This window comes from Erinaceus europaeus, chromosome 20 (genome assembly GCF_950295315.1).
Source record: "Erinaceus europaeus chromosome 20, mEriEur2.1, whole genome shotgun sequence".
Classification (NCBI taxonomy): domain Eukaryota; kingdom Metazoa; phylum Chordata; class Mammalia; order Eulipotyphla; family Erinaceidae; genus Erinaceus; species Erinaceus europaeus.
Genome location: NC_080181.1, coordinates 8,816,409 through 8,841,575, shown reverse-complemented (window position 1 = coordinate 8,841,575; position 25,167 = coordinate 8,816,409). Strand labels below are relative to the sequence as shown.

The window sequence follows — 25,167 nt, the reverse complement described above, 5'->3', positions numbered from 1 at the left end:
GATCAAATTTTCTTATCCTCAATGGGGGACACAATCCATTTTATTTGCTTTTAAATGACACCTGTATCCTGTGTTTAAAACCAAGGGAAATGCATTCACTTACCTATCTGAATCCTACTTCTGCCCAACCCTGACGACTGGACCAGGTTTGGAACAATTGCTGGGTGAGAACTGCGAGGTGAAACTGCTGTACCTGACTTGGCTTGACTTTAGATAGCTGGTGAGGCAAGGATGAAGTGACTGACCCTAAGCACCTGGCTTGTGCTGCATTAGTTAGTTTCTAGTTAGTTTCTGTGGGGTGGTTGACATCAAAATGCCTGGCAGTGCTGTAACATCCAGCCAAAGAGGTGTGGAGAGGGATAGGGACAGGGGAAGTGTTAGTCTGTTGAACTTTTGTTGTTACAAAAGCTACTCTGTCTTAAAGACACTTAAAGTATACTTGGCCTGAGACATTGTTGTTACAAAAGCTACTCTGTCTTAAAGACACTTAAAGTATATTTGGCCTGAGACACGGTAAACCAGTGAAAAATGCAAAACGCAAGCTCAGAGAGTAGATCTTAACAGCCTCTCCCAGATAGGCTGCTGCAATTCCCAGGATACTAGCTCCTGGAAAGTCCAGATTCACTCTTATTGTACGCATATAAAAGATAAGTGATCCCCAGGATATAGAACAAGGGCCCAATTGCCCTCAGAGATAGCACAGACCTCATCCAAAAGGAAAGCTAGCCTGTAGTTTGCAGCCACATTATTACAACAAGGCACTTCAGATTTCCTGTTTTCTTCATAGAGTAAATTTTTATGATTCTTCATGACTCTGGTGTCTGTGCTATAATAGCCAAAGGCTAAAGCCAAACGAACTTCTTCACAGAGAACAACAAGCAGTCTTGTCTGATCCTTATTATTCTTGCTAAAGCTGCAATTGTGTTGCCCTGTTTGACAGTTTCAAAAAGAAATTGAGTGAAAATACTCTTGATCAAATCACTAAGGAACAGAATGTTTCAAGTGGGTGTGTCTGGCTAGAATCTCCCTAAAAGGCTCAGAAACAGCATATCAAGAGATTGCTGAATGCTTATTTCCCATAAGAAAAATAACAAAGGCAATCTGAAATCTGGGAGTATTTTGAGGGCAGATGGTATTAGCCTAGTAGTAAACACATTTTTGGCTGCTTCTTTTTTTCCTCCACAGTAGCTATGTTTAATGTGCTGAAAGAAAGCTGTTTGCTTGCAGAATCTTATTATAGAGCAGAAACATACTTGTTCCAGAGATGAAGAATTTAATTGGCTCCAAGTCAAATGATGTTAACAGGTGTCACCTCTCCAATCCAGGACTTTAAATGGGTTCTTATAAACAGGACTGATATGTATTTTTTTCTGACACTTATTTCCAACTATTGTGCAAGACTGTGTGCCTTGATTATTTCCAGCAACTTCAGGGGGTAGTTCACATGTGTTTTGCACAAGTGTTGCCAGTACCACACAGTGCATTTTCTTATTCTTTAGCTCAGGCTGCTCTTGCTACTAGGGCAGGCATAGGGGGGAGCCTGTTTTCTGCCAAGGGCCATTTGGATATTTAAATTATCATTTGTGGGCCATATGAAATTACCAACTTAAAAACTAGCACCTACTGAACCTCAAGTCCTAACTGTGATTGTCCACGGGCTGGGCATTTCACACCCCTGTACTAAGACCTGCACCGCCTAATGTGTTACTACATCTGCCAGCCTCACTCACACCTTATTACTTTTTTCTTTTGTTGATTTAATAATAATGACAAGACTGTAGAATAAGAGGGGTACAGTTCCACACAGTTCCCACCACCAGGGTTCCATATCCCATCCCCTCCATTAGAAGCTTTCCTATTCTTTATCCCTCTGGGACTATGGACCCAGGATCATTATGGGGTGCAGAAAGTGGAAGGTCTGGCTTCTGTAATTGCTCCTCCACTGGACATGGGCATTGACAGGTCAATCCATATGCCCAGCCTGTTTCTATCTTTCCCTAGTGTAGTAGGGCTCTGGAGAAGTGGGGTTCCAGGTCACATTGGTGAGGTCGTCTACCCAGGGAAGTCAGGTTGGCGTTATGGTAGCATCTGCAACTTGGTAGCAGAGTAATGGAGCTGAAGGGTTGACATCCCACTCCTGGTGTCTCTGGACACAATCCGAAGTGAAACATGTTGCAGTGGTACTGGTTGCATTGATTTGGTTAAGATCAGCTGATGCAGTATCAAATAGTATGGATCGAGAGCACCATGAAGGAAAATGAGTGAAGCTCCCTCTGGGAGAAATAATGGGTTTTATAGAGAATGGGGAAGGTTCCTGTTTAGATTGGAGGAATATATACTCAGAACTGAGGTCTATGCATCAAAAAATTTGAGACATTCAATCTGTTTTTCTCCTCTCATTGACTAAATGGTGACTTATATGACTATATGTTAATAGAAGTGTATATTAACACTATTCCCACCACCAAAGGTCAGTGCCCCTACCCCTATACCCCCCCCCCCCATAGTGAAAATCTACCAGAGTTTTTTACTTTGGTGCAATACTCCAAACTCGGTCAAATTTTGCTTTGCGTTTCCCTTTCTGTTCTTCTTTCTCAACTTCTGTCTATGAGTGGGATCATTCCATACTCATCTTTCTCTTATCTCACTTAACATAATTCCTTCTAGCTCTATCCAAGATGGGTTGGAGAAGGTATACTCGTTATTCTTAATAGCTGAGTAGTATTGCATTGTGTATATATACCACAACTTTCTCAACTACTCATCTGTTGTTGGACACCTGGGTTGCTTCCAAGTTTTGGCTATGACAGATTGGGCTGCTATGAACATAGGTGTCACATACCTTTTTGGTTGGGTGTTATGGAGTCCTTAGGATATATCCCTAGGAGAGGTATTACTGGATCATATGGAAGGTCCATTTTTAGCTTTGTGAGGACTCTCTAGACTGCTCTCCACAGGGGTTAGACCAATTTACATTCCCACCAGCAGTGTAGGGGAGTTCCTTTGTCCCCACATCCTCTCAATCATTTGTTGTTACTGTCATTTTTGATGTATGACATTCTCACAGGGGTGAGATGGTATCTCGCTGTTGTCTTTATTTGCATGTCTCTGACAATTATTTGGAGCAACTTTTCATATGTCTATTGGCCTTCTATATCTCTTCTGTTTGTTTTTTTTAATATTTAATTTATTTATTTTTGAGAGCGATGCAGAGAAAGACACAGAAACACCAGAGCACTGCTCAACTCTGGCTTATGGTGGTGCAGGGGATTGAACCTGGGACTCAGGAGCCTCAGGCATGAGAGTCTGTTTGCATAACCATTATGCTGTCTCCCCCGCCCCTTCTGTATCTCTTCTGTAGTGAGCTCCTTACAGGACAGGGACTAACATGGTGACTCTGAGCTACATGCAATGGAATGACCTCCTGCTCTCACTGTCACTGAGCCACATGATCTTGGTCACATCCCTTCAGAGCACTTTCCTCTCCCAGGTGGTGTCTGGGTCTTTCTAAGAGTCACTTTAGTGTTGGCCTCCACTTCCTCCACTTGTGTTTGCCAGGTATGCTCAGAAGCTTTGGCTTGGGGTGGGAGAGGGGATGGTAGTGGCGCAAGCTGAGTCCCTCATTGTATGTCCTCAAGCAGCTATTAGAATTCTTCCCAGGTTCCATGCACTGCTGGAAATGCAAGACATTGTCTGTGCCCATGAAATTAAATTTCAAGTAGTAAGACAAAAAAATCACACATGCACCACAAATGGTTGAGAATATAGATAACCCTCATTATGTTTTCAGCAAGGTATTATTGATCACCCTCCATGGTTCAGTGCATATCCAATAGCTGAAGTATGCTGCACCCCCCCCCCCCAAGTTCCAGAGGCTGTCAGAAGCTTCCAAAAGGGGGGAAGTCTACTGTGTGTTCAACAAACAAAAAGAATATAGTTTTATCTTCTTGTGGTTTGTTTAAAAAATACTTATTTTAGTATGCTGAAAAGTACATACAGTAAAGTGATATGTTAGCACTTGCAGATAGTTTGTTAAGATACATATATTTCTGTTGGTAGATGTGTTAATTTTTTTGAATTTTTATTTATAAAATGGAAATATTGACAAAAACCATAGGATAAGAGGGGTACAACTCCACACAGTTCCCACCACCAGAATTCCGTACCCCATCCCCTCCCATGAAAGCTTTCCTGTTCTTTATCCCTCTGGGAGTATGGACCCAGGATTGTTATGGGGTGCAGAAGGTGGAAGGTCTGGCTTCTATAATTGCTTCCCTGATGAACATGGGTTTTGGCAGGTGGATCCATACTCCCAGCCTGTCTCTCTCTTTCCCTAGTGGGGCGGGACTCTGGAGAGGCAGGGCTCCAGGACACATTGGTGAAGTTGTCTACCCAGGGAAGTCAGGTTGGCATCATGATAGCATCTGGAACCTGGTGGCTGAAAAAGAGTTAAGATATAAAGCAGAACAAATTATTTAATAACAATTGTTTAAATTCTGATAATGAACCTAAAGGCTGGAATATTGCAGATGAAGATTTGGGATCTCCGTTTTGGAAAAGGCTAGTAGGACTATTTTAGGTATATTCCAAGGGGCCCATGGCTTTACTAGTTTTTGCCTGAGCCTGCTATCTAATATGTAGGTGGACCCAGGTTATTGTCTGGGGATATGGTGTCATAGTTGGAAAAAGGGCTAGAAAGCTGGATCAGGGAAGAGAGTAGCTCCCAAATATGGGAAAAGTATGTAAATATTGTTAATTGTAACCCCCATGGATTTGTTCTGGGGCCCATATTCAGCACGGGAGCCTGTGTAACCTCTGCATCCCTGTAGGTCTGAGCTCACATTCTGTGTTCTCAGCCAGGAACATTCCAGGCTACACTAATTTCAGGACCCATCTTCGTTGAATGGTAGAGTATGTTGTCCAACTTCCTTTCAGAGAATGGAACATTCCCTACCATTGTTGATCCACATTGAGGGCCAGGTCCAATAGGGGCCCACAAAGGGCTCCATTATATTGTTCCTGATGGAGATAACCAGTGACAGTGGTGAGAGGGATCTGTTAGAGGTCCCATCATGTCTCTGTGGGAATCCCAGGACTCCCTGACGAAGGCCCTAGGTGATAGAGTGGCCAGGTAGTGACCAAAGAGTCAAAATTAAAGTTATGCCGGTCTCTTGCCCATATCCAGCTTTTGTAGTCCTTACTTTGCCTGACAAGGTTAGCTTTGGAGTGGTGGAGGGAAGTGAAATAGGAAGTAGTTGAGGAGGTCTAAGTAGAAACTATCTGACTAGTTACTTTATCGTGTCTTTTTCCCCCCTTTTTGTTGCCCTTGTTTAACATTGTTGTGGTTATTGATGTTGTTGTTGGATAGGACAGAGAGAAGTGGAGAGAGGAAGAGAAGACAGAGGGGGAGAGAAAGACAGACACCTGTAGATCTGCTTCACCACCTGTGAAGCGACTCCCCTGCAGGTAAGGAGCCAGGGGCTTGAACTGGGATCCTTACACCAGTCCTTGCGCTTTGCACCACGTTTGCTTAACCCGCTGCCCCACTGCCCAACTCCCATGGTATCTTTTTTAGGTCTTTCTACTTGCTTGTTACATTTATTAATTCATTGCAAACTATTATGCACTTTTGCTTTAAGGTATATATTTTCCCCTAACTTATGGATACATGTGTACACATGCCCTATCTTATGGGCCCTGGTCTATATGTAGGTTTTGAGGCTTTGTTAGGAAGTGCACTACATGAAATGGAATTAAGGAGTCCTATGAGCTAGGAAAGGTCTCACCAAAGTAATGAAGCTGAAGGGCTGACACTCCACGCCTGACGTCTCTGGACACAATCCAAAGTTTAACATGCCGAGGTATGGTACTGGTTGCATTGATTAGGTTGGGAACAGCAGATGCATTGTCAACTGTGTGAATTTGAGAGAAGCATGCAGGAAAGTGGGCCCCACCCCAGAGGTTCCAGGATTGGGAGAAATATGGGTTTTGTAGAGAGTGGGAAAGGTTCCTCCTGCCTTAGGGTTTAAGAAGGCAATAAATAGTTATTGCTATAACCAAAGTATTTGGCAATTGGGTTAATTTTGAAAATTCCATGGTTAGGGTTTGCTGTATCATACAAGACCTCACCATAATTTATGTCCTTTAATGCTATTTATGTATAGCTGTGTCTTATAAAGTGACACTACCAGTTGCTTCTATTCTTCCTGATCTAAGCTTATAGGTGACTTAATATTTCAAAGAACAAGTCATTATTAGAGATGTATTAACAGGGGCCAGGTGGTAGGTAGCAGGTTAAGCACACCTGGCACAGACCGCAAGGACTGGCTCAAGTATCCCAGTTTGAGCTGCTGGCTCCCCACCTGCAAGGGGGTTGGTTCACAAGCGATGAAGCAGATCTGCAGGTGTCTGTCTTTCTCCCCCTCTCTGTCCTCCCCTCCTCTCTCAATTTCTCTCTCTCCTAGCTAGCCAACAATGACAGCAAAAACAATAGTAATAACAACAATAACAATGAAAAACAACAAGGGCAACAAAAGGGAAAAAATAGCCTCCAGGAGCAGTGTGTTCGTAGTGCAGGCACTGAGCCCCAGCAATAACCCTAGAGGAAAAAAAAAAAGAAAAGAAATGTATTAACAATTTGAGCCCACTGTTAAAATTAAAATTCAATCTGATTACTAATTTGGAGTCTTAAGTGCTTATATTGAAGGAATAGGTACTCAAAGTTATGGTCTATGCATCAAAATTTATAATCAAAAAGGGTAGAGATGCAATGCACAAGCCGGGTTCAAGCCCCCAGTCCCCACCTGCATGGAGAAAGTTTTGCATGTGGTGAAGCAGGGCTGCAATTGTCTCTCTGTCTCTCTCTCTACCACCCCCTTCCCTTTCAATTTCTGGCTGTCTCTATCCAATAAATAAATAAAAATGAAAAAAAATTTAAAGGGTGGAGGGTCTTGGGCTGGAAGGTTTTTTTTAAAAAAAATTAGTTTTCTTATTTTTAAAAAATATTTATTCCCTTTTGTTGCCCTTGCTGTTTATTATTGTTGTAGTTATTATTGTTGTTGTTACTGATGACATTGTTGTTGGATAGGACAGAGAGAAATGCAGAGAGATAGGGAAGACAGAGGGGGAGAGAAAGACACCTGCAGACCTGCTTTACCACCTGTGAAGCGACACCCTTGCATGTGGGGAGCTGGGGGCTGGAACTTAGATCCTTACTCTGGTCCTTGAGCTTTGCGCCACTTTCCCTTAACACACTGCGCTACCCGTTGACTCCTCTAATTTACTTATTTTTATGAGAGAAAGAACAGAGCACTGATCATCTCTGTCATATGTGGTACGAGGGATAAAACCTGAACCTCATACATCCAAGGCCTGTGCTCCAGAACAGATGTGATCCTGGCCCTGGAGAGTACTTTCTTCAGCACACAGAACAGACCTGCACTTGGTGGTTAGGGGCACAGGCTGGGTTATGGCTTCCAGTCAGCGCCATCACCTACTAACTCTTAAGAACTTTGCCGAAGTCCAGCCTCTCTGGGTCTGAGTTTCTCCTCTGGGAAATGGAACTCCTTATGCCTACCTCCCAGTGTTGTTGCAGTGGTTAAATAAGTGATATATGTTTAGTAAGTGCTAGTCTCTATTATTGTGGTTGTTGTTATTATTTTAGCCCTAAGTAAAGCTCTCTGTCTTCCTCCCTCTTCTCCCTCCTTCTTGTTTTGCTGGGACTTCAGTGCTTGCACTATTCCACCACTCCAGGTGGGATCCTTTTTTTTTTTTTTTTTTTTTTTGCCTCCAGGGTTATTGCTGGGGCTTAGTGCCTGCACCATGAATCCACTGCTCCTGGAGGCCATTTTCCCCCCTTGTTGTTATAGCCTTATTGTGGTTATTATTGTTCTTGTTGGATAGGACAGAGAGAAATGGAGAGAGGTGGGGAAGACAGAGAGGGGGAGAGAAAGATAGACACCTGCAGACCTGCTTCACTGTTTGTGAAGAGACTCCCCTGCAGGTGGGGAGCTGGGGGCTCAAACCGGAATCCTTACACCCGTCCTTGCGCTTTGCGCCATGTGCACATAACCTGTTGTGCTACTGCCCAACCTCTCCCCCCTTTTTTAAATTTATTATTATTATACATAAAGAGGAGAGACCACAGCACTGCTTCAGTGGTCATGAATCTTCCCCTCTTGAGTGGTGCTCCTGTGTGATAGCCAGGTGCTCACACTGAGGTCCTCACACGTGGAAAAGTGTGAGCTCTAACAGGTCATCAGGTCAAGCCTTCTGGGTGACCTTCAGTGCCTTACACACACGTCATGGAGAGCTGTTTGCCCTCTTGGCGCAGAAAGAAACTTGGGACTCCTATGGTCTTTCTGGTGCGACTGTGATGTGACTTCTGTGTGCTGCCTTGGTGCTCTTTGTGTGCTTCCTTTCTTCTCTGGGCTGCAGTGGCCCTGTCCTGTGCTGTGACTTCCTGTATAACGACAACACTGTTCTGAATCTAGCAATGTTCTCTTGGTACCCATGGAGCAATTGTGTGCATGGTGGTGGAGTCACCTCCATATTGGCAGGAACTGAACAGGATCTGAGAGGCTCACAGGCGGAGAGTAAATCAGGGACTCTAAGCTGCACCTGCCATCACTCTCCTTCCTTTCACTCACTGTGGAGGATTTTTACATTAATGTCATGTGTGTGACACTGTCTACTATTCATTAATGGAAAGAGAAGGGGCAGCTTTATGGTGCACCCCATTGAGCATACATGTTACTATGTGCAAGGAAGGAGCAGGACTCAAACCCCCCACTCCCCACCTACAGGGGGGAAGCTTCACAAGCGGTGAAGCAGTGTTGAAGGTTTCTCTCTCTCTCTCTCACTTTCTCCTCCTTCCCTTTCAGTTCTTTCTGTTCTGTCAAATAAAAAATAAATATATAAAAAAGGAATCAGTGAGAGAGAAAAAATAGAAACAAATGGCCACCAGGACTGGTAGATTCATCTTGCAGGCATTAGGCCCCAGTGATAACCCTGATGACAAAAAGAAGGGAGGGAGAGAAAAGGGAAAAGAGATGGTTTGAAAAAGAGAGAGAGAAAGATGGAGAGAGAGAGAGAAATGGTTTGCACTTGTTCAAGAGGAAGGATCTCCTTTCTCAATCAGATATTAATTTTAATTTCTGTGAGTGAAAGGGAACATCTACTGGCTATGGTTCAGCATGTGGGCCAGGCAGACTGTGGACTTGATGCATTTATAAATACTAGTGCAGTATTATATCTTAGTGGTGGAATTTATATGTAATATCAATTATCCTGCCCATAGCTCTTTAAGATAATTATTAATACCCCTGTTTTATACATATGAGAACTGAGATCTAGGAAGGATACATAGCATTCTTAATATTACATACTAAGTAGAAACTTCAGAATTTATGAATTTTTCCTTTTTGTTTCTTTAAGGTCCATGGGCTTTCTACTTTACGACAGTATCTTACAAGGGTAGTTTCCTCCAAATGGCTTGGACTGCAATTTTTCAGTTGTGAATTCTATGCAGATTCGGTCAGTGAGCACTTCTTCCTGAGCTCTTGGGGACTTCACTTGGTTATTGTTGCAGCAGTGGCATGGAGAGAACTCTAGGAAGTAGGATTTCCTAGTTGTGTGTTCATAGGATGGTGGAAGAGGAGCCGGTGTGAGGCTGGGAAGGTGCAGAAGGCGCCCTGATGGACACTCTCAGTACTGGGATGTGCTAGGAGCTTATCGCCTTTTATCCAGGCCTTGCTAAATTTCTTGCAGTGTCTTACTTGTAAAATTCACAGACTGACTTAAGGTCTTCACTTTCAAAATAAAAAGGTCAATGGAGTGGGGAATAAATGAAGTGGTTTACTTGTAAACCAGCAGCAGAGTTCAGCATCAGTAATTCCCAGAGGGTGAAATGTCTTACACCTAACAGTATATATGGTGGGGGTGGTGTGAGGGCTGATAAGTGCCAGTAGGTCTTCTATGTCATTGTCCTTGTGAGTTTTGTTTTCTTGATAATATTGACTCCTGATTACATTCAAGATTCATAGGAAATAATGTCAAAGGTTAATTAATATATCTTCCTCCATAGAGATAGAACAGCACCTTGATAAAAAGTTGATAAAGAATCAGTGTTGTTACGTCATGGGCATTGTTCACAGAAATAAAAATATTGGGGCTAGGTGGTGGTGCACCTGGCAGAGCTCACATGTTAACCATGCACAAGGACCTGGGTTCAATCCCCAGTTTCCCACCTGTGTGTGTGTGTGGGGGGGCTTACATATGGGGAAGCAGTGCTCCAGGTGTTTCTCTCACTGTCCCTTTTTTCCCTCTCAATTTCTATCTCTATAAAAATAAAAAAAGAAAAAAGGAAGAGAAGAAAGAAAGGAAGAAAATGGATGCCAATAGCAGTTAACTCATATGAAAGCACGAAGCCCCAGTGATATACCCCTGATGGCAATTTAAAAAAAAATGAAATGGAAATATCAATAAAAACAGCAGAATAATTAAGATTGGATTGGGAGAAAAAAAGAGACTGAATTAAAAGAGATGGATTTGCTCTCACTTTTAAGTTTGAAGTCATTTTCAGTTTTTTTTTTGTTTTTTTTTTGAGACAGGAGCATCAGCGTGACATCTATGGTACTCTATTTGTTGTCATACTTCTTACTTTTATGTGGTGCCAGGGAGAAGCCCAGGGTCTTATGTATGCAAGACATGTACTCTACTGCTGAATTACCTTCCTCACCCTCAGTAATGTTTTTTTAATGGGCATGTAAATCAGATTCTCTCATAGTCCTTTATTTTTAAAAAATTAAAGATTCTGTTTATAATTTGTATTTTTTTATTATTTATTTATTTGCCTCCAGGATTTGCCTAGGCTCAGTGCCTGCACCACGAATCTACTGATGGAGGTCTCCCCCCCCCCTTTTGTTGCCATTGTTGCTTTATCATTGTTGTGGTTATTATTATTGTTGTTGATGTTGTCATTGGATAGGACAGAGAGAAATGGAGAGAGGAGGGGAAGACAGAGAGGTGAAGAGAAACATAGACACCTGCAGACCTGCTTCACCACCTGTGAAGCGACCCCCTTGCAGGTGGGGAGCCGGGGGCTCGAACTGGGATCCTCTGTACACCAGTCTTTGTGCTTGGCACCATGTGTGCTTAATACACTGCACTGCGGCCCGACCCCTGTATTTATTTATTAAATTATGATAGAAATGGAGATAAATTGGGAGGGAAAGAAAGACAGAAAGACACCTGCAGCACTGCTTTACTACTTGTGGAGCTTCTCCCCTGCAGGGTCTCAGGGACTTGAGCCTGTGTCCTCATGCATGATAATGTGTGCACTCTGCAGTTGCACCACCTCCTGACCCTCTTCTCATAACCCTTTAAATTGTTGTTAGGTGACTTTGGGTGGCTTGCCTGTTCCTTGTAGTTGTCCTTTTGTAATTGTCCAGGTTTTCTTTTTCAGACAGAAACACACACAAGCACCACAGCAACTGAAGCTGACCACAGTGTTGCAAGACCTAGACTTGAACCTGAGCCGTGGTCTTAGCGAAGCAGGCATCCTGTCAGAGGAGCTATCTTGTTGGGCTTGTCTGTATCTCTGGAGAGAGTAGGATCACACTAATGATCAAGCTAAATACTGAGTGTAATCCAACTGTCTCTGTCTTAACAAGAGAAGGCACTGATATGGAAGCTTCTGAAGTCTCTGTCTGGGGGTCTGTCGAAGTGCTGGCACAGAACTGGCACAGCTGCTGGTTTATGTTGGATAAGCTTAGATCTGGTGGCTAGATAGATAGATGGAACTGATACATGAATAAGCAATGGGAATTTCTTTTAGTTGCATTTGGATTTACAAATGCAACAAAATTGACAGAATGTTTTGGCAAGCTGCCTTGTGATAAGTTAATATTTCCCCACTGTGTCCAACATACTAAATGTTGTAGAACTAGTTCCTGGTCTTACAAGCACTAAAGAAGTATTTGCCCCACACAGGTATGCTATCATGGTATAGTTTGAATGACTTGACTGTAAATTTATCAAAAAAAGAATGTCCTATTCCTTTGCCAAATATACCTTTAAAATTTGAGATTGTATCAAAGTAACTCCAAACATGAGTAAAAAATAATATAAAAAAATCTCCCTCTTTGATGGGACTAGAGGCAACTAGATATTTAAACATTTTTAACATTTCTACACTATCTTGTTAATTGTATGGAACATAATTTTGAGTGGTTTTTAAAAAGAAAGGAACAGGCGTGGCTTGGTAACTGGAAAAACATTCCTAGCATTTGAGAGTCTGGCAAGGACTTAGAGGCAAAGACAGAAATCCGACTACATTCAAGCAGGGTTCCAGATGGCAACAGTTAACTGCCAGTGTTCAGTTGCACTGTGATTATTACATACGATCTGTCACTGCAGCAAGCTCTCTTTTTTATGAGGCTGTGTCAACAGAATATTGTATTAAGAATTTCCATTGTTGGGCTTATGCTGAAAAGAAGAAATGAAAAGCCTTTTTTTCTTTTTCCATGCGGATCAGTGGGCAGAGGTTTGACTATGAACAAAGGCTGTGAAGGGAGTATTATTTATGACTTCTGGGAAACAATTAGTTTGTTCCTAAGTGGGGATTCAGAAAGGAGATTTGCTCTGTTATCTATAAAGTAGAGATTTTTCAGAGCAAACACAATTGCTGGGGTGTGTTTACAGCATCTAATGGATGTGCATCCTAGTGCAATTAAATACTTCACAGGCTTCCTTTACCCCCTAGATATCTGAAATGTGGACTGTAAACTTTCTTCTTCTTGTTGTTAACAGTCTAGTGATAGTGTTCATATTTGAAAGTTGTAGTTTTGAAGTCTTTTCAGATGTGTTCTGTAATGCAGGATTTTTACTATTCACCAATTTTCTTTCTGTCCCCTAGTATAATCAAAATGATTGAGTTTTACTCTATGAGTTGAATGCTGTACTCATGTACTGATTGAGAAATATATTCCAGGGCTTCTTCCACTGCTGTTTCAAATGAAGCTACATATTAATGTGTAAAGTTGCAATGTGTAACTGAGTGCGTAAGTAACACGGAGCAACTGAGATCACTTTTCTTGTTTGAACTAAAGATAGTTTTGAAGAGCCTACAAATGTCTGTTGAATTCTGGAGACTGTGCACACCAGGGTTGTGCTTGGGAACGTGTGTTTTGGGTGTGTATGTGTGTGTGCATGCAAGACACATCTCACTAGCTAAGGACGTGAGTGATAAAGTGCAGTCACACTTTTATACTCTCAACTGCTGAGAGTGGGGGCTGCCAGGTACAGCATTCATTTAATATAACTACTTGGTCAGTTTTGGCTTGTGGTATTTTAAAATACTTGTAGAGACATTTAGGAAGCTATACAAGATAAAACTTAAAACCTAGATCAATTGTATCAAAAGTCAGTTGGAAAAAGAAAATTTAAGTCTTCAGGGTATTAATGCAGATTGACAGCCAAACAAACAAAGTCTTAGGTACCCCTAAACACAGCTTCAAATGGTTGTAGGTTGTTCCTTTGAGATTTGGTCAGTGACATCACAGTGATTGTCACTTCCCTCAGGCTACTTTAGGCTCTGCCCAGAGCCGGGGGGCCCAGAAGCCCTGGGAGAAGTAGAAGTTGGAGAGAGAAGCCTAGCAACCAGGTGTGTGTCCTTGACCCTCTTCAGGTAACAGCAGGACTTTATGCTTAGGGTGTGTGTGTGTGTGTGTGTGTGTGTGTGTGTGTGTGTGTGTGTGTGTGTGTACAGAAGTTACAAAAAGACAAAGGGCTATTAATGAAATAGGAAGTGCCTGTTGTGTTTAGTTCTTAAGCTGTGAATTGAATGCTGGTGGCTTTTTTTTTTTTTTTTCACCACATGTTATGCACTTTTACCCTTCTTTTTAAAAATCTTTATATCAGAGGAAAGTCTGCCTTCCCGTTGTTACTCAAAAAAAGTAGTGTTGGCGGACAGGCAGTGGTGCACTGGGTTAAGCACACAGTTAAGCTCAAGGACCCACGTAAGAATCCTCGTTCAAGGAACCCCTATTTCCCCACCTGCAGGGGCCCGGGTCACTTCACAAGGGGTGAAGCAGGTCTGCAGGTGTCTATCTTTTTTTTCTCCCTCTCTTTGTCTACTCTCCCCTCTCAATTTCTCTCTGTCCTATTGAGTTTATAAAAAAAAACAACAACGCCAGAAGCAGTAGATTCGTAGTGCTGGCACCGAGCCCTACCAACTGAAGGCAAAAGAAGAAGAAAGTAGTGTCAAACTTCCTGTCCAAGTTATCTAGAGCTCTTTGTAATTTCTCCTACATGATCATCACTTTGAATCATATAGTATGATCTTAACTCAGGGAAGACTTAACATGAAGTCAAAACTGTTTTTGCACCTTAACAGCAGAAAAATGGCAGTCTGCTGAGCTGAATTTCTCCCTGACTTTGGGTCATCCTTCCTAAAGGGTGACAATGAATGTGAGTGATAGGCCAGTCCATCTCTCACAGCAGGCTGAACCTGATTCTTCAGGATTTCTCACTTTCTGTTTTCTGTTCACTTGAAAATTAGTTGTTTTTATTTGAGTCATTAAAAACATAGGACGAATATTTAAGTTCATCATCAAAATGCTAGAAATAGTAGGAGATAACCCCAGGAGACAAAGAAATGTGATAGGTAACCTGTCAGCTTGGAGAGTACTAACCTATGTGTAAAGTGTGTAAAACATGGAGTTTGAACAAGTCTGAGGAGACATTTGTGTAACTATCACCCCAGGTAAGAAGCAGATGGTTGTCTTCACCCTAACTGTCCAGGCCTCAGTCTGGTCACCTCTACTTTCTACCCCACTTCAGGTCTTCACCGGCCTGTTGAGATACTGCTTGTCCTTGCTTTTCTGTATAATTTTACCCTCTGTGTCTATACACCTAAGCAATATGATTCCATCCCGTTTTTTTTTTCTTCTTCATGTAGATGGAATCATACTCTGCTTTCATAAATTCTTCTTTTGCACAATGATTTTGAGACTATCCTTTCTTGTATGTTATTTTAATTCATGTATTTCCTTAGCTTTAGAGCATTCAAATATCTGAATACTCCATAATTCATCATTCTGTTGTGAATGAATGTCTCAGTTATTTTCAACTTGGTGATGATGTTGCTGTGAATGTTCTTTTTAAAAAATGTAATTTATTTATTCAGGTGAGATAGTTCCACATGAGAGAGAAGAATGAAGCCCCACTATAGTGCATACAGTGCAGAGACCTACCCAGAACCCTAAGGCATGCAAATTCTGTGCTCTGCCGGCTAAGCTATTTCTCAGACCATGTTGTGAACACTCATATCTAAGAATCCTTTACTCGTATGCTTCTATTTTTAGAACAGAAGTACAATTTCTGGATAGTAGAGAATGAGCTTATCAACCTTAGGAAAAATGAGAAATTGTTTTCAAAAAATGGTTGAAATGCACATTAATGTATAGACAGGGTAATTAATTATATTAATAATCCATTCTTGTAATCATTCCTATGGGGGTACTCACAATTTTAGCAACTAGTTTTATTCTACCAGTTCTAGTTCTGCCTGTATCTTGGCATGTACCATTCCAAACAGTTCATTCTCTTTCTCAAAATCATTTTATTAACTGTAATCTTGGAAGAGATGAAAATCACAATATCACATGCCTCAATTTGTCGTGAAGTTTGGAATTGTGAAGGTCACAGGGCTATGGACAGCTTTTAATTATTGTTTCTATTATGTTGCTGTTGGCCTCTCTTCATGATTCCCTTTAGATAAGAAGTTAGTTTAAGAGGCAGATTTGGTGAGCTCATTGTTTTGCCCTCTCTGAATTGTTTTTTAAGGTTTGTATATTTATTCACCATGAGAAAAAGGGTAAAAGAGGAGAGACAGACAGACAGGCAGAGAGAGAGAGAGAGAGAGAAAGGGAAAGAGAGAGGGTGAGAGAGAGACTCACAGAAAACTGCTTAGTTGTGCCACATGATAGCTAGAGATTGAATCTAGGACCTAAGTCATACAACTGGGTGTTCTAACAGGCTGAGCTATTTCCTTGCTCCCCTGAATTGGCTGTTTCTGACCATTATAAATGAGGTCTGATTGTTTTCTCATTTTTCTTTATGTCTTCAGAGCACTCCCAAACACTTGGATGTCTAAACCAGGACTTGCTTTTCTTCATACACCCACAGAGTGGCTTGTGCCTGTGATTCCCATTCCTTTGCCTCCTGACTCCTTGCAGTGGTTGATCACTTTCTCCTTTTCCTATCCACTTATGCCTTCTTACACCGTCCACATTCTGTAATACCTGCATTCTCTTGCTTGCTTTCTAATTACTGCATGAATTCTCATTGACAGTTCACCGCGCCTTTCATTTAGAGAGCCAAAAGATAGATATGAATTAAAGGGAAAGTGAATCATTATTGGCCATATTTAAAACCATGATTCAGCAAACTACTAGCTGAAATCATCTAACATGAACTAATTGCCAACAGTTACTTACTATGAAAAGTGACTATTTGGTTTAATTGTACTGTTAATTTGGTCCACTAGTTATAAAGGCAGGAGTTACAGTTAATAATTCAGACAGGTTAAATTGCAAAAAAAAATTAAAAAATAACCATGTAGTCCAAGAGTTTGTTTATAATCCTCCCTAAGCCCTGAACTCCTACTCTTAGCAAAGAAGCAAAGCATCCTCTGTAAACTTTTTCATTCCCTAGTAGGCTTTTGTCCTGAATATCTAAATATTCCCTTTAATATTAAATTCATTTGCTAAGTTATGCCACATCACTGAAAATAAGAATCTGATTAGTTGTATTGCACATATTCACCAAGTGTGGTTGCTTACACGTACTATCTGTACATTTATAATGATAATAGCCCTGCTTTTTGAAATGTTTACAGGCTAGGCACATCCTGGACTAAAAATAGCTGGCACAAACCCTTATTGAAATAGAAGTCCCCGTGAGACTAACACTTGCTCTTTGGACTGCATGTCTGTTATGCGAGGGACTTCTGGTTGACCCTAAAAGGCACTGTGCCCAGTACAGGACTTGTCAGAGGCCTAGCAGCTGTTGAAAATATTTCATACTTTTTCCAGAGTCATCTGAGACCTACAGCAGCCGTAAGCCTGAAAAAGTATGGTATCCCATTTCTTTTCTTTTTTTTTTTTAATTTTTTTAATTTTATTTTATTTTAATTTATTCCCTTTTGTTGCCCTTGTTGTTTTATTGTTGTAGTTATTATTATTGTTGTCGTCGTTGTTGGATAGTACAGAGAGAAATGGAGAGAGGAGGGGAAGACAGACACCTGCAGACCTGCTTCACCGCCTGTGAAGCGACTCCCCTGCAGGTGGGGAGCCGGGGTTCGAACCGGGGTCCTTATGCTGGTCCTTGTGCTTTGCGCCACCTGCGCTTAACCCGCTGCGCTACAGCCCGACTCCCGGTATCCCATTTCTATATGTAATTTAAAGCAAGAACAGTACTAAACAGTACTGTTTTTTGTTTGTTTGTTGTTGTTGTTGTTTTCTCTATTCTGGTGAGCATGCTTGCTTAGCAAAGTGAGACCGGGAGATAGCTCATTGATAGAGCACACAGTTTACGTTGTGTGAGAGCTAGGTTTGAGAGCCCCCGGCCACCACATGGAAGTTCCATACAAAGGGGAAGCTTCTTGTACCTTTTTTTTTTTTTAATCTTTATTTATTTATTGAATAGAGACAGCCAGAAAATGAGAGTGAGGGGTGATAGACAAGAGAGACACCTGGAGCACTGCTTTACCATTTGTGAAGCTTTCCCCCTGCAGGTAGTGACCAAGGGCTCGTACCTGGTCCTTGCACACTGTAACATATGCCCAACAAGATGTGCTACCACCCAGCCCCCACTCTTGTAACTCTTTACAAAACAATGTGAAATTTCACTTTGTTTTTTTATTTTTATTTATAAAAAGAAAACATTGATAAAGCCATAGGATAAGAGGGGTACAACTCCACACAATTCCCACCAGCAGAACTCTGTATCCCATCCCCTCCCTTGGTAGCTCTCTTATTCTTTACCCCTCTGGGTTTTTAAGAGTTGAAATGCCCATTTCTGGGTGCTACTCGGCTGAACATCATATTGTGTTGTATGAGATTTCATTGTGTTATTTGCCATTATGAAGAACGATACACCTCACTTCCATTTTTGTAAATTATTCTTGGTGTTTAAATTCATTTTTTCTGTCTTTAATAAAAAAATATTTTAAAAAGGGGGAGGCTTCATAAGCAGTGGAGCAATGCTGTGGTCTTCTGCCTGTCCCTCACCTTCTATCTAAAAAAATTAATCTGCTAAGAGCAATGAAATTATGCTTGCACAAAACCTCAGTGAACATTCTGGTGGCAAACTGGGAAGAAAAGGTTAGTAGAGCAACATCCCAGTGTACATACAGAGAAATCAGAGAGAAAAAAGATGTACTTTTTTGTAGTTGATCTAAAGTACCAGTGTGACCATCACAGGAGAAAACAGACAAACAAACAAACAGGGCTATGTAGGTCTTTGCAGTATGAGGCAGAAAACTCAGGCTTTCAGAGAAATAAAAACACACGGTAATATGTGTGCACTTACGTGTGTGTGTGTGTGTGTGTGTGTGTGTGTGTGTGTGTGTTTCATAATGTATAGAACTGACTCATGGGATTGTTGAGGCTGGCAAGTTCCAAACTGACAGACTAGAGCAGCAGGCTTGGGACTCTGAGAAGACCTATAGCTTGGCTGGAGACCAGGCTTTTGACATAGAGATGTTGACAGGGTTAGTTTCTTCTGGACCTCTCTCTTTGGCTTGCTAGTCCCCTTATTTTCCCCATGTCTTCATGTGGACTTGTGTTTGTACATGTCTGCTTCCTGGTCTGTTCTTCTCATAAAACACCAGCCATAATGGGTTAGGGTACATCTTATTGGTCTCATTTTAACTTGTCTCTTAAAAGACCCTACTTCTAATTGCCACCATAATCTGTAATCTGGAGATTACTGCTTTGGTATCTGAATAGATGGTAGACGGCACAGTTCAGCCATTAACGCTCTGCTCTTCCATAGCCTTCTATTTCCTTGAGTGTGCTTGCTAATTTCCAGTGTTCTCTTTTCTTCCCTCTCCTTCCCCCTTGTTTTCTTTGCTACTTCCTGTTAGGAGGTGAGGACAAGCAGAAGGTCTTTGGTGTGCCCCCAGAAGTCTGCCTTCAGTCCTCCCCGAGACTCTCCGAGATGGAGCGATCCACCCGAGAGCTGTTTCTCAACTTCACCGTTGTTCTGGTCACGGTTATCCTCATGTGGCTCCTCGTGAGGTCCTATCAGTACTGAGAAGCCATGCCAGCTCTGGGCTAACTGCCTCTCTCCTCAGCTTCCTGCTTTGTGCCCCCCACCCCATATCCAACTGCTGTCATGGGCTGTATGTCTGGGTATCTCGAAGCTCTTCTGACCTGCACACACCACGCTATCTGAGGTGCCTATAGGGCTAAGGTCAGTTGTTGACTAGAGATGCTGTTCTCAAGGTCTGCCGAGTATTTGCCAATGAACTTTAGATTTATCCCCAGCTCTTACTGCAAATGTGTTAGACAAGCCAGAAGATTAAAATTAAACTGGATTCATGTGATGTAGAACTGTAACAAGCCCCTGATCTGTCTCACCACACATCCTTCAACCCACGCTGTCTGCACCCAACTAGAAATCAACTCAGCAGAAGAAAGAAGTGTTAGAGGAAGCCTTTGTCAGCCCCTGTAGCTGTCATGTGAATAAAATTAAGTCAACCACAAACATGGCTTTTAGAATGTATTTTTGCTTCTATTTGTGCTGTTGTGTTTGACCCTTGGCTGGGACTGAAGTGACAAATGCTACAGTATTTCTAGCATTTGAGATAAGCCAAGATGTTCCAACTGCTAAGGATTTGAACCAAGTCAGTTACAAGTATCACATTTCAGATAATTCCATTGGTTTAGTAATCCTCAAGCATTCTCTCTAAATTACTCCTAAGGGCAGCGGGAGAATAAATTCTTTCTACGAGGGGATCTGGAGCATAGCCTGATGTGTCTCCTAAAAGCTCAACATTTCTTTGAATTTTGTATTTACTCTTTACAATTATAAGGAGTGTATGTCTTGGTCTATAATACCTGCATGCTTGCTTTAATATCAGTATTTTAAGGGTATATTTACTTTATTATGAGAGAGAGAATGAGTGAGGAGAGTGTGAGGACCAGAGCACTGCTCAGCTCTAGCATAAATTGTGTCAGGGATTGAGCCTGTGTCCTCTAGTGTCTCAAGCATGCCAGTTGGTGCTCTGGAAGGCTAAGCTATCTCTGTGGTTCTTAGTGTAAATGCTTAAAATGACTTGCCATTGAATAAAGCTAAAACAGGAACCACAGTATTAAGAGAAACATATTTGGTTATTATCACTGTGCAAATAGAACTTCAAGAGTAGCGTATTCCTGGTTGGTTATTATTATTGTGCAAATAGAATGAACTGGTCATCAATAAATTACAATTACAACACAGAGAACAGAAAACATGTGATCATATATTTATGAGACATAACCCCAGAGCTACCTCGTGTAGCATGGCACCTTCCATGTGACCTAGACCACACACATGGCCAACTGTGTGCCCTACTTGATGGACAAAATGGGCATTTTCCCAGCTTCCAGGGGCTTTTTCAGATAGAGGAGGAGAAACACCGCAGCATCACATCTTCCTCCGATTCTACAGTACTCCCATGTTGGGAGATAGAACTGGGGCCTGTGCATGGCAATGCAGGCGCTCTACCTGGTGAGCTATCTTGTGTAGCCTGAAGTAGAGCTTTCTTAAACACATAGCTAGAATACCCATAGCAGACAGGGTAGATTTCTTGGTGCCATTTAAGAGGTAACCAGAGAGAAAGGGCATGTTGTCAAACCTCATCTTTCGGGCTGGCGAGATAGCTCACAGGTAGGCTTCCTGCTTTGCCATGAGCACAGAACCTGTCCTGACTGACTTCTCCCAGTGCTGTGGTGTCTTTCCCTCACTCCCTCTGTCTCTCTGTCTCTGCATCTCTCTGTTTGAAAGGTAGCTCGGAGCCATGATCTTTGGAAATAAATAAATAAACAAACAAACAAAAGCAGCATTTTTCACAGTGCCCTCACAAAGGCATTCTTCACTGAGTATTCTCAGAAACGTGTTGCTTACCTAGAGCTGCGTGTTTCCAAACTGACTGCACAGTTTATGTACTCAGGAGTGATGTTTTCAAGATATTTATGCTGGGCCCTCCTCAGAAGATCAGTTACATAAACATCTCATGATGGTGGAACCTGAAGTTTGCTAAGTATTCTAGTTGGTGATATTGGTGCCACGGGATCAGTGGATTCGTAGTGCATGCACCGAGCCCCTGGAGGAAGAAAGAGAGAGAGAAAGAAATCTGGATAAGCATAGTCCAGGAAAAAAACTGGGACTGAGAGATAGCTCACCAATAGAGCACACACTTAACCATGCTTGAGGACCTGGGTTTGAGCCCCCAATCACCACATGGGAGCATCATGTAAAGAGGAAGCACAGTGCGTTAAGCGCGCGTGGCGCGAAGCGCAAGGACCAGTGTGAGGATCCCAGTTCGAGCCCCTGGCTCCCCACCTGCAGAGGAGTCACTTCACAGGCAGTGAAGCAGGTCTGCAGGTGTCTGTCTTTCTCTCCCCCCCCTCTGTCTTCCCCTCCTCTCTCCATTTCTCTCTGTCCTATCCAACAATGACGACATCAATAACAGCAACAAAACTAATAACTACAATAAAACAATAAAAACAAGGGCAGCAAAAAGGAAATAAATAAATATTAAAAATATATATTTAAAAAAAGAGGAAGTTCCACAAGCACCAGAGCAGTGCTGTGGTGTCTCTTTCTCTCACTGTATCTAAAAAGGGGGGGGAGTCTGCTGGCAGTGATGGGTTGTGCAGGTGTAAAGCCCCAGCAAAAAACTCTAGAGGGGGAAAAATAAATACCCAAACTTTTATCAAACTCTAGTGGCCCCAGTGTCATGTCTGGTTGCCAGCTCCTCTCTCAAGGACTCCTTTAAAGGCATAGAAATTGAGTCAGGGGTTGGAGTGGTGGTGCAGCGGGTTAAGTACACATGGCACAAAGCACAAGGACCAGTCTAAGGATCCCGGTTTGAGCCCCGGATCCCCACCAGGAGGGTCACTTTACAAGCAGTGAAGCAGGTCTGCAGGTGTCCTTCTCTTTCCTTCACTGTCTTCCCCATCTCTCTCAATTTCTCTCTGGCCTATCCAGCAATAACAACAATAATAATAACAAGGGCAACAACTACAAAAAAAAAAAGGGAAAAATGGCCTCCAAGAGTAGTGGATTCATAGTGCAGGCACAGAGCCCCAGCAATAACCCCTGGGACAAAAAAAGAAAAAAAGAAAAGAAATTGAGTCAGGAAAAAGCTTACCTGGGGTGTGGGCAGTAGCACATAATGAGAAGCACAAGGACCAGCTCTAGGATTCCAGTTCAAGCTCCTGGCTCCCTACCTGCAGGAGGGTTGCTTCATAAGCAGTGAAGCAGGTGTGCAAATGTCTATCTTTCTCTCCCCTTTTCTGTCTTCCCCTTCTCTCTCAATTTCTCTCTGTCCTGTCCAACCACAGCAAAAACAACAACAATAATAACAGCAACAACACTGGAACAAAGATGGCCTCCATGAGCAGTGGATTCGTAGTACAGGCACAGAGCCCCAGCGATAACCCTGGAGGCAAGACAAACAAACAAAAAACTCATCTGATTTTGCCATGCCTGCAACTTAGATTTGACCCTGTTCCTACAGCATTGGAGCAGACTTCAGTGTTGTGAGTGTTGTGGTGTCTTTCCCTCTCTGTCTTTCTCTGAAAAAGCCAGTGTATATCAGTGGCAATGATCAAAAAGTACTAATTAATAAAATAAGATTGAGAAAGACATAGAAGCTATTTAGTTAACTCATGCCCAAATCATGGTTCTAGTCATAAACAGAGCCCCAAGCTGTTCCAATGTGACTTCCTTCAGTAATGACATTTTCATCTTTGCTCTACTGAGCCTCTCAGCTGTGCTTCAAAGTTGCAAAGTGGAAGTACATCACTGATCTCATTCACTTAGGGGCTCTCAAGCAATCAAGAAGGCATCTCAAGGAGACAGCCTCGTCTCAGTTCTATTTTCCTATTGTGTTGTTCATTATGCCAGGTCTGTTGCATTGCTTGATGTTGTGGTCTATTTACATAATCACTGTCTTACCTGTGACCCGCCCTGCCTGCAGGGTATTGGTTTAATCCCCATTGGTTTGCGTTCTTTTTCCACTCCGCCCACTCTCCTAGTCACTTCCTCTTTTTCCACCCTACCACTTCCATCTTAGTAGATATTTAAAGGCAGATTCTTTTCTGATTAAACACATGGGATTGCGTACCTGCTCAGCCACGAGAGTTCCTGGTTTCTCTCCTGTGTCGCTGAGTAGGCAGCAGCCTAGGTTGGCTCCGGCAGAGTCCTCTCCAACCCAGAAAGCACGTGCCCGGAAGAAACACCCTCAGGCTAGCCCAGAATCTGCTGCCTGAACAGGGACTGTCACTATTGCTTAACTATCCCTTTGCTCCACTGGGACACATTCACCACCTGCCTTCACAACTATTGTGGTATAGGAGCTGAAATGCTTGTAAATGGGGCCCTAGTACCTTGCTGAGCAGGCAGGGCATGCTTATTACCACTTGCAAAGCCCACTGTCCAGAATCCTGTCCTGAGTATGTAGAGAACCCCAGTGGTCATTAGGGACAATATGAACCTCCCTGGTTCTTGTCCCTTGTCCACCAGATATAATGTCTGTGGAGTGTAGGGGCCTTACACATGTAAACATGGCATTCTGCCTCTGAGCTACATCCTCAGCTCCAGAAGAGCCTTCTTAACTGGTGCTTGTCCACCAGTAGCTTCTCTGATCACCTGTCCTCTTGCCCCACTCTGCCCCTCACTTCCTCCTGTGTGGACTTTTCAAGCACGCTTTGCTATGCTGCTGTGACTTTGTGCATGTCTCCCTTCTCTTTCCTGTCCTGGTTCACTCACTGGAAGATTGCCACTAGGTGTCGTGATCTCTCAGAAGTTACCATCATGCCATTCCCTCCCCTAGACCTGGTGTCCTGTGTGACCCTTCACAGTTACAGTGGGGTGTCACTGGTTTGTGTCTGCTATGTCTGCTTCTGGTCTATGTCTGGCTCTATTTAAGATTAAATCCTGTCCCTTTCTGGCTCATCACTAGAAAACCATCCATTGTACATAGGGATGTGGCTACAAAGAAGTATGTTTGGAGCAGACACACACCCATATATGTGATTAGCTGCATGGCCTGTGCTCGCCACAGTGTGACAGAGGGTGCATAGAGTTCTGTTGAAGCAGCTTTTCCAAAGACAGTTTGCTTCTTTATGAAATATTCATGGTGCCTGTTCCTTTTGATCTGTCTCTCAGCACCCTGAACAGTTTGACAGTGTTTATGAATGACTCATCAGAGCCCAATGTGTTGATCATATTTTTGAGTTCGTCTTCAAAAACGGTGATACTGGAGAGATTTCCATTTTTTAAGCTGCAATAAAGTTAGCGTTAAACCTCATTTGTAAACAGCATAAATATTGTACACCTACTGTGTACACAGTAGGTGTACAATATTTATGTGTTAGGAACACATAAATGTGTTAGGAACCTATTTAATTATCTTTTAGCTTGTGAAGTTTTTACTTCTAATCATACCTTAAAAGTGAGAGAAGACTGAGCTTCAGAAGGATAGATGATTAGTCTGAAACACAGAGCAAATGAGAGACAGAGCTGAGAGACAAATCTAGGTTTTTCAATTCCTATTAGGCAGAAACTTTACAATCCCCAAGGCTGCCCTTCTGTGCTACCAGATAAGTTACCATATGGCAGAAGGCATGCTTCCTTACTCTGAGCTCTAAGTGCTAAATATCAATGGTCTCCAGACCTTAATTGTTCAGTATGGCTCAGTCATATGAAATGTGCAGTGCACACAGTTCTGGTCACAAAACTCTGGAATAAACTTCTTTTTGTCAATAAAGTCATAGATATAAAGAGACAAGAATATAGATGAATTATGAAATTGTTTTCAGTGGGTCTGTTTATCTACAGTTAGTGGAAATGACCGCCCCATCCACAGTACTAACCAGTTATACACACTTG

The 25,167-nt window shown here is 42.3% G+C and overlaps 1 protein-coding gene across 3 annotated transcripts; it reads left to right on the top strand.

Moving 5' to 3' along the window:
- Positions 1-13,532: 13,532 nt before the first annotated feature.
- Positions 13,533-19,773, top strand: SLN (sarcolipin). 3 transcript variants are annotated; one of them, XM_060179777.1, is made up of 3 exons: positions 16,176-16,297; positions 17,097-17,134; positions 19,151-19,773. In XM_060179777.1, the coding sequence occupies exon 3, from the start codon at positions 19,225-19,227 to the stop codon at positions 19,318-19,320; it is 96 nt and encodes a 31-aa protein (XP_060035760.1). In that variant the 5' UTR covers positions 16,176-16,297; positions 17,097-17,134; positions 19,151-19,224; the 3' UTR covers positions 19,321-19,773. The 3 variants fall into 3 exon arrangements, with proteins under 3 accessions (XP_060035759.1, XP_060035758.1, XP_060035760.1); XM_060179776.1 differs by lacking the exons at positions 16,176-16,297; positions 17,097-17,134 and adding an exon at positions 13,533-13,663; XM_060179775.1 differs by lacking the exons at positions 16,176-16,297; positions 17,097-17,134 and adding an exon at positions 13,570-13,687.
- The last annotated feature ends 5,394 nt before the right edge of the window (positions 19,774-25,167 follow it).